The 15,391-nt window shown below is 46.7% G+C and overlaps 1 protein-coding gene across 3 annotated transcripts; it reads right to left on the bottom strand.

The window, feature by feature from the left end:
- Positions 1-1,720: 1,720 nt before the first annotated feature.
- GNPDA1 (glucosamine-6-phosphate deaminase 1) lies at positions 1,721-13,178 on the bottom strand. 3 transcript variants are annotated; one of them, XM_082622266.1, is made up of 7 exons: positions 13,108-13,178; positions 12,120-12,249; positions 8,690-8,791; positions 7,310-7,492; positions 6,085-6,269; positions 4,097-4,271; positions 1,721-3,184 (listed from the first exon to the last, which is right to left on the bottom strand). In XM_082622266.1, exons 2-7 carry the CDS (start codon positions 12,241-12,243, stop codon positions 3,084-3,086), a joined length of 870 nt encoding a protein of 289 aa, XP_082478392.1. In that variant the 5' UTR covers positions 12,244-12,249; positions 13,108-13,178; the 3' UTR covers positions 1,721-3,083. The 3 variants fall into 3 exon arrangements, with proteins under 3 accessions (XP_082478392.1, XP_082478393.1, XP_082478391.1); XM_082622267.1 differs by lacking the exon at positions 13,108-13,178 and adding an exon at positions 12,775-13,049; XM_082622265.1 differs by lacking the exon at positions 13,108-13,178 and adding an exon at positions 12,665-12,730.
- Between the last annotated feature and the right edge of the window lie 2,213 nt (positions 13,179-15,391).

The raw sequence follows: 15,391 nt of genomic DNA, 5'->3' as shown, positions 1-15,391 counted from the left end.
TCGTGGGCTCAGTAGTTGTGGCTCACAGGCTCTAGAGCTCAGGCTCAGTAGTTGTGGCACACGGGCTTAGTTGCTCCGCGGCATGTGGGATCTTCCCAGACCAGAGCTCAAACCCGTGTCCCCTGCACTGGCAGGCAGATTCGTAACCACTGTGCCACCAGGAAAGTCCTGTTTGTAGACTTTTTGATGATGACCATTCTGACTGGTGTGAGGTGATATTGTAGTTTTGATTTGCATTTCTCTGATAAATAGTGGTGGTGAGCACCTTTACATGTGCTTTTTGGTCATCTGTATGTCTTCTTCCACTTAGCTGTATTTAATACTTCTTTATTGATCAAACTGTCACAACCTGGCCAATAGGAGTCTCATTAAACGGGCTGCTTTGTCCTCTCAGTACTGCCTCAGACATTTTTTAAAGCATCCTTGTTTTCTGGGAACAAGATATTCCAGGCCCACTGTGATCCCTGCCCCAAAACATATAATTTCTCCTCTCCAAGAAGCCCTGAGTGGTATCAGAGGCCCAGTCTGGCCCAGGAGTATACATCCCACTTGATCTGCATAAGAGCTGGTTGTAGCAGGACAACACGGCTGTTGGGCCGCCAGGGAAACTGGCCTGGGAAAGACAGATCTTTTTTTTTTTAATTATTATTATTTGAATTTTTATTGGCGTATAGGTGATTTAATGTTGTTACTTTCTGCTGTACAGTGAAGTGAACCAGTTATATACATATATCCACTCTTTTTAAGATTCTTTTCCCATGACATATCTTTTTAAGGTCCTGAGTTCATACAGACATCTCCAGTTTAGCTGTCATCACTAAATCCTTTCTCATTTCATTCTAACATGATTTTTTTCCTATTAACATATGTACTTAAAATGTAATCCCTTCTTTACTGGATAAACAAAATGTGGTATATCCATACAGTGGAATATTCTTCAGCAATAAGAAGGAATGGACTACTTGCTACATGTCATATGGGTAAGCCTCAAAAACATTATGCTTAGTGAAAGAAGCCAGATCCAAAAGATGTCTGCTGTATGATTCCATTTATATATGAAATGTCCAGCAAAGGTAAATCTATAGAGACAAAGTAGATGAGTGGGCACCTGGGCTGGGGTAGGAGTAGGGTAGGAGTAGGGGATGATAGAGAGGGACTGTGGTGAGGAATTGTACAACTCCATAAACTTAATAAAAATCATTGAATTTATATTTAAAACAGGTGAATTCTATGGGAATGTAAATTATCTTAATACAGTTCTTAAAAAAGTAAACCCTTCTTTCAACTTCTACTTGTACCTCAGTTGGTTATGTTGACCCAAGATGTTCCATTATATTGACTTTTTTAACTAAAAAAAAAAACTTAAACCTGTTTTCCATACCTTGCAGTTGATACATCCCTCCTGGTCACAAATCTGCCTTATTCTATTTAACAGTCATATCTTCATTTGGATGCCAAGTAGAGCCAGAATTGGATAATTTATTGCTCATCTGTTCATTCCTACCATTTTTTCACACAGGCACTTCATTTTTATGAAATATTTTGATTATTTTCCCCTCTGGTGATTGAAGAAGATCAACAGTTGCTATGATTGTGACTTCCTGCCGAGCTGCTGTGAGGAGTGAGTATGAAGCTTTGCTCGCTAGCTATTCTCAAAATATATAAATATCAACCCAAACCAGCTTCTGACTTTTGGGGGTGGAAGTCCACAAACAACACATTTTACTTGAAAATACTGGATTTAATAGAAAATATTGTAAACAAGTCCATTGATCCATTAGCTTAAAACAGAATGACAGCACAATCACGTTTAAAAGCTAAAGATGAAATGCTGGTACCAAACACAGCACTTAAAGAGAGGCCCGAGCCAGGCTCTGAAAGGTCTTTCCCAGAAACAGAGGCAGCAGCAGCTTCAAATGGGCACAGAAATAGGGAGGAGGAGGCAGCATCCAAACCGTCAAGGCAGAGGAGTAAAAGAAGACAGAGCAGTGGACAGCTTGTGAACAAGGGGTGGAGGATAAAGGAGCAACAGCATTGTATCTCCTGATGTTCTGGGAACATCAGACCATGGCACACGAACCTGGGAGGGTTAGAAGGGCAGGGTATTTTCAGTGGGGAAAGGACATGAGGCAACTTTAGAAACGGTATGTTTCTTGGCACTCAGCTCTTAGGGATGTAGAACATGTCACTCGTGTGTTGTTTCTAACTCAACTAAGCTGCTTGCCCTGGCTTCATCACCTTGACTGAACACAATGCTGAACTTGACAGTATCTGCTGGCCTTGCGGACTTATGAAAGAGCATGTATGAGAGGTGCCACAGTGAGACCTTGGAACAAAACACAGGGCTCTGGTGGGAAAAGCGTTTCCGCCTTCCTCCTGGTGCTGGAAGGTCCCTGATGGAGGGGAGTTTGACGTGGCTGGGCCCCTTGAGGCTCTGAGTTTATCAGCACAAGCCTCCTTCTTAGTCCTACCCACCCAAATCCTCCTGCAAGGAGTCCTCTGAGTTCACGGAAAGGCCAACTGAAAGAGCAGTAAAAACTGGGGAAAGAAAGTAAGGGATAGTTTCCTTCCCATGGCACTTGTTACTGACCAGAGGGACCGCTTCCTTATACTGATTTTAGACATTGAGAGTGTTTGTTCCTTAATCTAAAACAGTGATTCCCAAATAAGGGGCAGGCCTGCTCAAGAGGGGCTCTCAGGACTCTCCAAAGAGGTTTTGTCCCATATACATAAGCCCCTAACTCCCTCCCAATTGAGAATCAGTGCACATAATGATAGAACTTAGTGGCAGGAGTGTATTGTACATGTGAACAGTATCAGAGACAGAACAAAAAGCTAAAACCCCCTAGTCGAGCTGACATCAAAATTATGGAGTGATTGTTTTTCTGATTAACAGTAAGTTACAACCAAGTAGCTAAACTCCATGACTAGACTCCACGCTGCATAGCCAAGAATAGTAAGTTCACCCACTTATCTGGAGTAACCGTACTAGATTAAAGAAATATAATTCTGTCCTCCTAAAGACAATTTCCAGAAAGACCTGCCTGTCCCAATGAGGTACCTGACACTAGGATTAGCACAGGCTAATCACTGTATGGTTTCTTAGAAGACTGGCTTTTCTCTGTTTCTTTCTCTTTGATACTGTACAAGGGGTCCACCAACTTGTTATGAACAAGCATTAAACCTACAAAAAATTAAAAACAAAAGTCATTAATGCAGGTAGAGGCAGAGTTCCATGATCATCAACAGTAACATCCAGGAGCTCTCAAATTTTGTCCTAGAACTGATACTCATCATCTTTTCTCTGTGGGCCCAAATAATAAACACCCTAAGAATAGGAAAAGAATTTGTTATTCCGGGGCTTCCCTGGTGGCGCAGTGGCTGAGAGTCCGCCTGCCGATGCAGGGGACGTGGGTTTGTGCCCCGGTCCCAGAAGATTCCACATGCTGCGGAGCGGCTGGGCCCGTGAGCCATGGCCGCTGAGTGTGCACGTCCGGAGCCTGTGCTCCGCAACGGGAGAGGCCACAACAGTGAGAGGCCTGCGTACCGCAAAAAAAAAAAAATAATTTGTTATTCCTAATGAATGCTAGAATCCATGGGACTGTTATAAATTCAGTCTGTAGGAGAGTTGGCCATTAAAAGGTTAATCTTTTCATCAAAGAACAAATTCCTAATTTGCCTGCTCAGTAAATGAGGATTTTCACATAAGTTTATTTAAAGCAGTGAGTGTCTGCTTTAAGTAGAAGAAAAAAAGATGTGCATGACAGTTCAGTGCCTTGACTACAAGGAAATGGCCTATACAAGATCTGGAAAGATAAAAAACCTGAGGCTCAATATCACTGCAAGGAGATTACCAAACTGCCCTTGAACTACAACTTTCATTTCATTTTCTTTCCTCCTCCTCAGAGCAAACAGGTCTCTAGAAATGGACCCTTAAATAGTCATGGATGGAAGAGAAAACTGTATTCTGAGAGGAGGGTTTGATTTTATTAAAATCACAGTTGTCAAAGTGGCCAGAGCATGCAAGCTAGATCCATTCCTCACTCCTGGCACACCTGAACTTGGCAACCTACTCCCTGACCCACCCCACCCTCACCTTTGAAATACTTGACGGTCTTCACTTTCAACTCCAGGGTGGCATCCTCGTCGCACACAAACACCGTGCGGGGATGCTGCTGGAAGGCAGACACGGTCCACATGTGGTTCACTCCCTCCTCGATGGCCTTGTATAGAGCAAACGCCTTGTGAGCACCCGTGATGAGGATCATCACCTGCGGATCAGAAAACAAGCCTGTGATGGAGAAGGAGCAGCGGAACTGGGAGTCTAGACACCTGAATTCTCGTGGCCACACCCAGAACAATCGTAAGGACTATTGTTGTTATGTGTCATTGTAAGTCATTAGCACATGGCACACTGCTCCACGCTCTGTGTGCTTTATCACACAAGTAGCCTGAGATGGGGAGCACTGTTATCCCTACATTCTAGGATAAGGAAGTGGACTCTGTGATGGGGGTTTCAGTAACTTACCCCGGGTCATTTCTAACCCAGAGTCCATGCTCTTGACCACCACATGATAGTGCCTCCTGGCACCTTTGATAATGACCATGAAAGTGCCCTGTGAACAGATGTGCCATACATAGAGGCCCACACCTTATCCCAACAGTTCTGACACTGGGTCCTGGGGCCCCTAGGTTGGGTGAGTTTTCACAGTGACAAACTGGAAAAAGGGGGGTCCTGATTTGTACCTCTAGGGAGGCCTTGGAAGCAATGGTGAGAGTTATCTGTGTGGCTGCCAAGGTTGAATCCCAATAAAGCTGCCTCTTAATCTGGTCACTTTCAGTTCAGAGTATTAGACCTACTCATGTGACTTGGAGTAATGCTTTTTGTTTAAGTAAAACAGGCACAGACTCCCCTCAACACTTAAAATATCGAGAATGTTAAGTGTGGGAATTCCCTGGAAGTCTAGTGGTTAGGACTCCTTGCTTTCACTGCCAAGGGCCCAGGTTCAATCCCTGGTCAGGGTACTAAGATCCTGCAAGCCGTGAGGCACGGCCAAAAATAAATAAATAAAATAATTTTTTTAATTAAAAAGAATGTTAAGTGCCAGAAAGTGATTATAAAGAACTCAGCATTCCAGATATCCTTTCATTGTAATTCACTTGTGCCATGGAGTTGTGAGCAGGATTTACTGTTCCTTTCTTGAAATGAGAAAACAGAGGCATAGAGAGAAGGTGACTCTTTATTCAGGACCCCAGAACTCATTTTAAAAGAGAATTTCCAGATTTCCAGCCCCAGGTCCTTTCTGCACACCACAGGAAGAGCCCTCAAACTGTAGTGTTTATAAGCTGAAAGGCCAAAACCAGCAGAATGACCTCCCGAGGCACTGATTCAAGGTTTACCCAACAGAAGTCTGCCGCCATCGCTCATTTCACAAAAATTCACTTTAGACAGGGAAACTCTTTCAATGATTTACATGTTTGTTTACAGACTTGGGCAAAGAAACTTAAAGCTAAAATGTCTGTAGCTGCTTCCCACTGAATATATCAGAAAGGAAGAGAAAATGCTTCTAATGAAGGTAAGGAAATTGGAACTACAAAAAATTCAAATGATACCCAAATTTCTATAGAAAGACTCAATTCAGTTCAAGACACTATTTCAATCACACTTCTCCACATTTATGAATCCCTGAGCACAGGGCTATAACCACAAGCATCCTGCGGTTGCAGGGGGACCTCCCTTCAAGCAGTGGCCTCCACCAACTGCAGGGAACCAGAGGGCCCCTCTCAGTACCTGGACAGGTACAAATTCATATTCTGATATTAGTGGTGCTGGGTAGGCAGAGACCAGGAGCCTGTGGCCTCCTGGGCAGTCAGTGCTGAAAAGGTTTCACCTCACACTGGGAAGAATGGTTACTTCCAGAGAGGAAGGACAGCAGTGATAGGGTCAGTTGGGATTTTAGCCTTATTTACAATGTCTTCATTTTTAATAAAATGGATTCAGGTGGTACCTGTATAGTTGAAATTAACAGCAAAAAGCCAAGTCCAGCCCCCCAGTGAAGGCCTGTGGATCTCTTGTGCCCTTACCTCTCTAGCATCCATGACAGTGCCCACACCCACTGTCAGGGCCATGGTGGGCACCTTGGCGAGATCTCCGTCGAAGAACCTAGCATTGGCCAGGATGGTGTCCATGGCCAGCGTCTTCACACGGGTCCTGGACACCAGACTGGACCCTGGCTCGTTGAAGGCAATGTGTCCGTCAGGGCCGATGCCTGCCCAGAAGAGACAGGGCAGCCCTGTCAGTCCCAGGGAGCCATGATTTCAAGAATGGACAATCTCTCCTTCCCCACCTGGGGTCTGAAAAAAACCCCTGAAAACCGTGTCTCTCACCTCATTCATTTAAAGGTACACTTTAAGCATATGATCTTCCCCTCTCATTTCTAGCTGAGGCACACACAGACATTGTTAACTTGCTGCCACCCTCAGAAAGCTAAGTAGGGAGCAATCCCAAAAGCCTCTGCCCCCCAGATCATCCAAGTGTAACTTCTCTCTCTCCTGCCACTTCTCTATCCCTGCTGGGATGGAGTCACACCGAAGAAAACATACACAGGGCCTGGAAAGGGGCTGCCAAGTTTATAAAATCTCAGAACATGAGCACTCCTAGCCATGTCCTCCCCACCTTGAAGTAAAGAAGGGTTAAATCTGGAGCAGTCAAAGACTGTTCAACTTCAGCCTCTCACCCCCACCCCCCATGGGGGACTCCAGAGGCCATGACAGACAGAAGTGTAAGAGGGCAACTCAGGGCAGGAACACGCATAAACCTGAGAGCGGGATACCCTAGGTCCCCACCCTCTCTCCACTGCTCTGGCTGGCTGACCTTGGGCAAGTCACAAAACTTCTCTGGGGTTCAATTACTATTTTTAGCATGCAGGGGCTGATGGTGGAATCTTCTGGAACTACATGAGTCTCTGATTATGTTTAACTAAGTCCCATGACTGATCCATAAAACCTTGTCTGGGGAATAGAGAGAATCTCGGAGTCCAAATCCAAATACCTCCATTTACAGACAAGGCATCAAATTGCAGAAAGAGGAGATGCCCCAGATCACAAAGTTTCTGAGCGGCAGAGGCAGGGCAGGGCACCAGGGCTCCCACTCTGTGCCTTCCCTGCTGCCTCAGGCTAGTAAGTGACCCCACTGTCACTGGTGCAGAGAGAGGGAGCTGTTTGCAGACAGGCATGGGTCTTGTCTCCTTCTCATGTGTTCCAGCCACCCTGGGTTTGCCCTGGACACCTGCTGTGGCGTCGAGCTCACCTCCGACAAACAGCTCAATCCCACCCGCAGCCTTGATCTTCTCTTCAAAGGCATCACACTCAGCCTGCAGGTCAGCTGCATTCCCATCCAGAATGTGGGTGTTTTCTGGGTGGATGTCAATGTGCTTGAAGAAGTTGTTCCACATGAAGGAGTGGTAGCTCTCCGGGTGGTCTCGAGGAAGGCCTGTGGGGCCATGGCTGCACTCAGTCATGCCAGGCTGAGCAAGAGCACCCTCCCAAGGATGCCAGGATACCCCCAGACCCCCAGAGACACTTTCAGGGAAGAGCCCATCAGGGAGCCTTGGGCACTAGCCCTCTCATCCTCAGCCACTCGGAGTAAGCTGAGCTGGTGTCGTGCCCATGACCATGGGCCTGGGCCCTCATTCTGATCTCCTTTTCACAAGAGAATGGCTGGAGGCCAGGATCAGTCTGGACCTCTGGAGGTGGGCTAGCCTCTGGGGGGTAGGGCTGGGCCCATCAGGAAAGGAAGCAAGAACACCCCTTACCCTGTGCCTCCCACCTCACCATTCACCCCACCCCCCGTTACACCCTGCTCAGCCTGAACCCCAACTGGAACACCAAGTGGTTGGAGAGAATTATCTCAGAGCTTCCAAAAAAAGATTTTTTTTCAGTCAAGAAAAACAATGTTTAAAGTGCATGTTTCAGGGGCCTGAGGAGCGGGGAAATGGGCAGTTGATTTTTAGTGGATAGTTTCAGTTTTGCAAGATGAAAAGAGTTCTGGAGATTGGTTGCACAACAGTGTGAATCTACTTAACACTGAACTGTACACATAAAAATGGTTAAAATGGTAAATACTATGTTACGTGTAGTTTACCACAATTAAAAAAAAAAGAATCTTTAAGGCGAAACCATTACAAAATGATGGTGGAGGTGGAGAGGGTGACAGAAGTCCAAGGTGCCACTTTGCATCAGTGGAAAGGACACCAGTCTCAGCTCCCTTCCCAGTATACTTGGCAGGAAGGGGACTGGAAGATGAACAGTAGAGAGAAAGTCCAGACACAGACACTGGTGTGTGTGGGGGGCACACACCTCAGCCATGGGACCCCAGATCCCATTTGCAGCCATTTGTTCCAGAAAGAAATGGCATGGGGTTGGGGTGGAGGCAGGGGAGGAGATACGCTGGAATTCATTAAGTGCTTGCTCTGATCAAGAAGCTTCCACACCTGTTATATCACTTAATGCTTACAGCCTATGAGGTCAGCTTTATTAGCCTCATGTCATAGCTGAGTGAACCAAGGCCTGGAAGATACAGTATCACCAATTGAGCCTACCCCCAAATGCCACTGGTTCCCTGAGACCTCCCCCGTCCTCTCCTGGGCCAATCCTGTGAGGGGAGGAGTACGATTCTCCCAAGACTCACCCACATACTCGTCCATGTTGAAAGTCTTCACATATTTGAAGGACAGGTCTCCATTCTTGTAGTATTCAATCAGCTTCTTGTAGCAGCCAAGTGGGGTGCTCCCTGCAAGAGAGGCCACAGCCATGAACCCCCTTCAGCCCCCAGCTCCTGGAAGCCCAGAGGGCGCCCGGGAATGAATCAGGGATGCTCCACCAGGAGAACCTGTCAGATCTGACAGAAACAAATCAGATCTGAAGTCCTACCCAATGCTCAATCCCAACTGCCATCCATTAAGTGCTGGTTTAATGCCTATTTCCCCCCTAGACTGTAAGCTCCAGGAGGGAAGGGCTGTGTCTGTCTTGTTCACGGCTGAATCCCTAGCATTCAGCACACTGATGATTGAAATGACTATGATTAGCACCTGAGTGAATGTCAGACTTAATTACTGACATGACATTCCCTGAGCAACCAGTACGTGAGAGGTACATGATGGGGATGCAGAGAAGTGAGAGACACAGCAGCCAGCCTGGAAGAGCTCACTGTTTAGGAGTGGGGACACGAAGCAGTAATGTCGGCTGTGGTACAGGCTAGGCTGTGGTACAGGCTAGCCTGTGGGTTTGGGAAAGACTTACCCTCGGAGCAGCAAACCCGAGTTGAGTCTCATTAAAAAGTCAGTCATAAAACCCATAAAAAGGCAAGAGGACTGCTGTCGATTAAGAAACTAAATATGCATGAAGCCTGACTGGACACTGGGATTAATTTTTTTAAAAAAACTATAAAAAATAAATGTGGGCAATTAGGGGAAAAATTCAATATAGTCTATATATTAGATGATATTATGAAATGATTTTTAATTTTCTTAGGTGTTATAATAGTATTGTGGTTACATAAGAGAATGCCCTTATTCTGAGGAGATATGTACTAAAGGATTTAGAGGTAAAGTGTCAGGATCTCTGGACCTTACTTTCCAGTGGCTCATAAGAAATGTGTGTGTGTATGTGTGTGTGTACAGACAGAACATGAGCCACAAGAGATGAAAGCAAATGTGGCAAAAGGTTAACAATTGGTGAATCTAGGTAGATGGTACTGTACTATTCTTTCAGCTTTTCTGAATGCATGAAACTTTTAAAAATAAGAAGATGGAAAGAGGGCTTCCCTGGTGGCACAGTGGTTGGGAGTCTGCCTGCCAATGCAGGGGACACGGGTTCGAACCCTGGTCCTGGAAGATCCCACATGCAGCGGAACAACAAAGCCCATGCGCAACAACTACTAAGCCTGCACTCTAGAGCCTGCGAGCCACAACTACTGAAGCCCACGTGCCTAGAGACTGTGCTCTGCAACGAGAGAAGCCACCACAAAGAGAAGCCTGAGCACCGCAATGAAGAGCTGCAACTAGAGAAAGCCCATATGCAGCAACAAAGACCCAATGAGGCCAAAAAAAAATAAAGTATATTTAAAAAAAAAAAAAAGAAGATGGAAAGAAAAAAGCCCCACCCAAATCAGATCATTCTTTTCATAACCCACTAATGGCTTTTCATTTCACTCTGAGTTATAATCAGTCCTAACAAAGGCTCTATATAACCTGGCTCCTGGCTAACTCTCTCCCCAGCTAGGAATCCTGCTTCAAGCAATTCTACCTCAGGGCCTTTGCACATGGTGTTTGTTCCCTTTGCCAGCAATGCTCTCCTTCAGGTATCTGCATAGCTAACTCACCTCTTTAGGCCTTTACTCAAATGTCACTTTCTCAGAGAGACCTTCCCTGCCCCCATATCCAACACTGTAACTCCCACCTCTGCCTAAATACTCTCTAGCCCCTTTCCCTGCTTCATTTTTCTCCTTCCCTCTTATCACCATCTAACATACTCTGTATTTTGCTAATTCACTTGTTTATTATCTGTCTCTCCCACCATAATTCAAGCTTCAGGAAGGCAGGAATTTGTGTTCTTTTTGTTCACTGCTGTATCCCTGGCACCTAGAACAGCTTGGCATACAGCAGGTATTCAATAAGTATCTGCTGAATGAATGACAGTGGCAGCCCCATCCACACAAAATAATCAGCCTATCCCTGTGACATGGTCTTAGCCATGGCTGAGCCACACAGCTTCCCTGTCCTCCCCCTGAGCTTCATCATGTCCGTTTTCCAAACTTGTGCCTTCCCATCAATTCTGTGAGCTTCTAATATCTAGCCATTAAATTCCTTTTCTGCTTAAGTTAGCCAGAGTCGGCTTCTGTGGCTTCCACCCAGAACCCTGAGGGTGCTTCAACTAACAGCAGGAATGTTCCAAGGAACCCATATGGAAATGCTGTGCTGGTTCAAGTGTGACAGTCAGGAAGGGGCCAGGTCGTGGAGGTCCCTGAACACTACTCTGAGGGGCTTGGATCTAATTTTGCAGACGATGGGGAAATGGGGAGGGGTTTCAGCAGAAGCCCAGACTCTGACCCAGGGTGGCTCCACGGTTAGAAAACAGGATGTTAGCACAGCCTGAGACGCTGGTGGTTTCACAGATACCTACCTGAATATACTGTTCCCACAAACCTCTAGAGCAGAGGTCGGAAAACTTCAGCCCACAGGCCAGATCTGGCCTGCTGCCTGTTTTTGTAGAGCTCATAAATTAAGAGTAGTTTTTACACTTTAAAAGTTTTTAAAAACCAAAAGAATATTGTGATATATGAAAATTGTATAAACTCAAACGTCAGTGCTGGCAGACATCCATGCTCATTTCTGGATTGTCTATGGCTCCTTTTGAGCTACAGGGGCAGAGTTAAGTAGCTGCAACAGAAACTGTATGGCCAGTGAAATGTAAAATATTTATTATTTGGCCATATACAGAAAAAGCTTGAAGACTCCTGCAATAGTGGATTGGTCACTGAGGCAAATCCACCCCACTTCTGAAAGAAATAATCAGAACATTTGCCTTGAAAAACTGGGTTCAAAATATCCTCCCATAAAGGCAAAATTCTGATTTTTTTCCCCAAAGAAACTAGGACTGTTTTTCACTTAGGTCCTGTGTTTAATTAAGCCTTACAGAAAATGCATTGAGTGACTATCTTCTCAATTCTCCCAAGGATGGCGCTTAGTTAGTAGCACTCTAGATGCAGAGAAGAGAAATTAATTCATTACATAAAACGTATGCCTTAAGGTATTAGGACTTAATTCTGTTAAGGAAATTTGACTGACAAGAGCTGGCTTAGGATATAGCATAAAAATCAAAGTTTTTCCTGCCTAACCAAGATCGCTTCTACTCTAGGACTCTTCAGGAGCAGGCAGCAACAAACCAACCCAGAGGAAGCTGGGTCCTCTGTTTCGTATGTCCAGGGACAGGGGAGTTGTTCACTCATAGGGCCAGTACCTCAGAGCCCTCCTTGCAGTCCCTTGGCTGAATGGGCCTACCTACCTGGCCCCTTAAAAGCCCATAATGCCCTCACCCACCCTCCCCATCTCACAACGCACCAGTAGGGAGCCCCAGGGTGAAGTACTTGTCTGGCCCTGGGTTAAACTGGATGATGCGGTTCCTGATGTATTTGGCTGCCCACTCACTGGCCTGAGAATAGTGGTCCAGGATGATGAGCTTCATCTTGTCCTGCAGGGGTAGATGACAAAAGGAATCAGTGGTAAGGGGTAAGGAGAAAGGGGTGGAGGGGAGAAGCCCTTCTCTCCATGCTATCTGAGCCCAGAAGGGGAAGTTCACAGAGCACTGACAGGCTGGGCCAAGTGCCTCCACTACCCACCGGGAGGCGCTGCTGTGGGACAGACCTGGGTTCTAATCTCGGTTCCTCCACTGATCAACTGCAGGACCTTGGTTAAGGACCCAAGTTCTTTGAGCCTGTTTTCTCTTACGGGAAAATGGGGACAACAGCACCTACCTGACAAATTTCATGATGGTGAATATGAAATGAGAAGATGCATGTAAACCACATAGTATTCAATATAACATGTTGGCTATTATCTTGCAGCTCGACCTAGGCCCCCCTTCGCCTCCCCTCGACAACCCCCACCTGGCTAGATACTCTACTGTTGAACTCCTCCTCAATAAACAGAGAGGTCATGGGATCATCTTGGATCACTAGAGCAGGTGGAAGCCTGGAGAGGTGTGTTCTTTCAGTACCAGAGAGGGGCGCTCCCACCGGCCTGCCTTGCTTTGCAGATCCTGTTTCCCCCAAAGAACTCGCGGCAAAGGTAATCGCTCTGGAAGGAGGGCGTTTAGTCCTCCCCGCCGCACTGCGGTCAAATCAGAGTGGGAAGGCCAAGGCTGAGGTGGCCGGATCCGCGGTCCGTGGGGTACAGGAGTTTTTCCCCCACCCCAATGGCGATCCCATCGCCCCTCCCGGGGAGGGGACCCGAGCGGATCGCTGGGGGTCCCGGCCCCAGGTTGTCGGAGGCTGGGCAGCGCCCGGAACCCCGCCGAGGAGGGTCCCCGCGGACCCCGCTCCCCACTTACGCGGACGCCTCCCGCGGCTGATGCAGCAACTGCGCTGGCGGCCCCGCCCCGCGTGGGTCATGTGGCTGCAAGTCACGCGGTGCCGCGCTCCGCCCGCGGGGCTGACTTCTAGGGTCCGCGGCTCCAGGGAGGACTCTGCCCGGCGGGCCAGGGGCTCCCACTTTCTTAGCTCAGGGGCTGTGCAGGCCCCCGGAAAAGCCGTGGGGGGCGGGGCTTGGAGACTGGTTTGGTGGAGGGGAGACTTGGGGGGGTCTCAGGTCGCTCCCAGGGATGCAATCCCCAAGGCCGGGGGCTGGGGCAGGGTTTTTCAGTGCTGGGGCTGGGGCGCGGGAGGAAGAGCAGAATCGCTTCCTCTAGGGCTGGGCTTGATTCCGCCTTCAGTTTATTTTTTTTAGATATCATTTATTTACCTAGATATTACTGCTTTTTTGTTTTAAATATAATTGGATTTTTTCTACCTTAAAAAAAGATCCATCTTTGCAGCAGTATGAACTAAAGAAAAATGTAGGTCCCTGGTCTTCTCTACTCCCCACCCTAAGGTAATCATTGCTAACAGGTTAGACTACATCCTCAGTGATTTTTCGTGAATATCCTTACATTGTATTTTACAGAAATGAGAATACACCACACGTGTGGTCCACAGTCAGCTGGGCGACCACATCCTGCAGTTCCCGTGACTCTGCTCGCCTCTTCCTTGGGCCTCGCTGCGGCTCCGGAGCAGCTTGAGAGAGTGGGCTTCTAATGGTGAGGCCCTGATGAGTCCGGGCGGTGGAGCTAACACAGTTTGAGGGACTTGTTCTTTGGCCTCAGTGTTGGTGTAGGTGTCTTTTTTGTTTAATTCAGTTAGAAATCTCATCTCAGCCTGAGGATTGCAGATGTTTCACAGTGAGGTTCCCACCCCAGTCTCCAAACACTTCAGATGATACCTCCAGGTCTGCAGCAGTTGCCCTCAGATGGTGCAGGAAGTGACTTCATGGGACCTTAATTGGGCCTGGTTCCCCAGAGTTACCCTTTCTGTAGGGAACCAGTGCAGGTGTCTGTTAAGTCTGGAGGCTCTTGATTCTGCATGCGGACTAATAAGGAAGGCCTGGGTTTAAATTCTGGTCTTGCCAATATCCACTTGAGTGAGTGACTCAAGCCAATGACTCTGCTTCTCCAACTCTTCATTTTCTTATCTGGAACTTGGGAATTGAGTGGAAATTATGTAATAGTGACCTCATGTAGCTGTTCTAAGCATTAAATGAAAACCAGTGGGCCCTCCATATCTGTGGTTCCAAGTGCACAGATTCAACCAACCTCAGATGGAAAATATTCAAAAAATAATTCCTGAAAGTTCTCAAAAAGCAAAACTTGAATTTGCTCTGTGCCTGGCAACTGTTTACATAGCATTTATGTTGTATTAGGTGTTATAAGTAGTCTAGAGGTGATTTAAAGTATATGGGAAGATGTATGTAGGTTATATGCAAATACTGTGTCATTTTATGTGAGAGATTTGAGCATGCATGGATTTTGGTATTTGTGGGGGTCCTGGAACCAATTTCCTGGGGAAACTGATGGCTGACTGTGTTAGCATAGCATAGCATGGCTAGCCATGTTACTGATACCCCTTATTTCCTCCTACCCTCCTTACAGCTCTCTCTCTCTAACCCTGAAATACTCTCTACCCTAAACCTCTGCCCTCCTCAGGCTCCTCCCACTCCATGCCTGGGTTTAAACTGTTACCCAGACCCATCCTTCCATCCTCTTGTTTTGGAACTTAAGTTGGCTAACTAAAAGAATTGTGAGTCCCTCCCCACCCCAGGTTTTTTGCTTGTGAGTTTGTCTATGCAGTCTCTGTTCCTTTTCCTTCCTTCCTGTGATGAAGGCAGATGTGATGCCTGGAGCTGGGGGAGCCATATTATAACTATGAGGCAATAAGCATGAGGGTAGAGTGGAGGATAGAAGGAACTTAAGTCCTTGATGTTTGACAAGTGCTAGGCCTCTACTTCTGGACTTCCTCTAAGGAAATAACAAATATCCGTGTGGTATTTATTTAAGCCACTGCTGGTAGAGTTTTCTGTGTCTTGAGATTAAAAACATGACTCACTGTTACAGCAGATGACTCAGGTCTTCCTTGGGGTTTATGTTGGTATTGTGGGGAGATACCTTTCTTCTAAAGGAATTTTGAGCTGTGAAATCCAGGAAAGCTTAGAGCTGCCAGTGAGGAAAGTAGAAACAATAGAAAAGAGATACAAAGCCCCGTGACATCATTTGAGCTGCCTAGATCTAGCTATGTCCAAAGCCA

This window comes from Mesoplodon mirus (assembly GCF_964341445.2).
Source record: "Mesoplodon mirus genome assembly, chromosome: 5".
In the NCBI taxonomy this organism is placed as follows: domain Eukaryota; kingdom Metazoa; phylum Chordata; class Mammalia; order Artiodactyla; family Ziphiidae; genus Mesoplodon; species Mesoplodon mirus.
This window is presented reverse-complemented; position numbering and strand designations above follow the sequence as displayed.

What these genes read in the sequence shown, in the direction of transcription:
- GNPDA1 (XM_082622265.1), bottom strand. Translation starts at nt 12,715, where the DNA reads ATGACCTCTCTGTTTATTGAGGAGGAGTTCAACAGTAGAGTATCTAGC. An exon ending in ACAGTAGAGTATCTAGCCAG is followed by an intron (nt 12,250 to 12,664) that starts GTGGGGGTTGTC and finishes CTACCCCTGCAG; the next exon opens with GACAAGATGAAGCTCATCAT. An exon ending in GATTGAGCTGTTTGTCGGAG is followed by an intron (nt 6,270 to 7,309) that starts GTGAGCTCGACG and finishes TCTTCTGGGCAG; the next exon opens with GCATCGGCCCTGACGGACAC.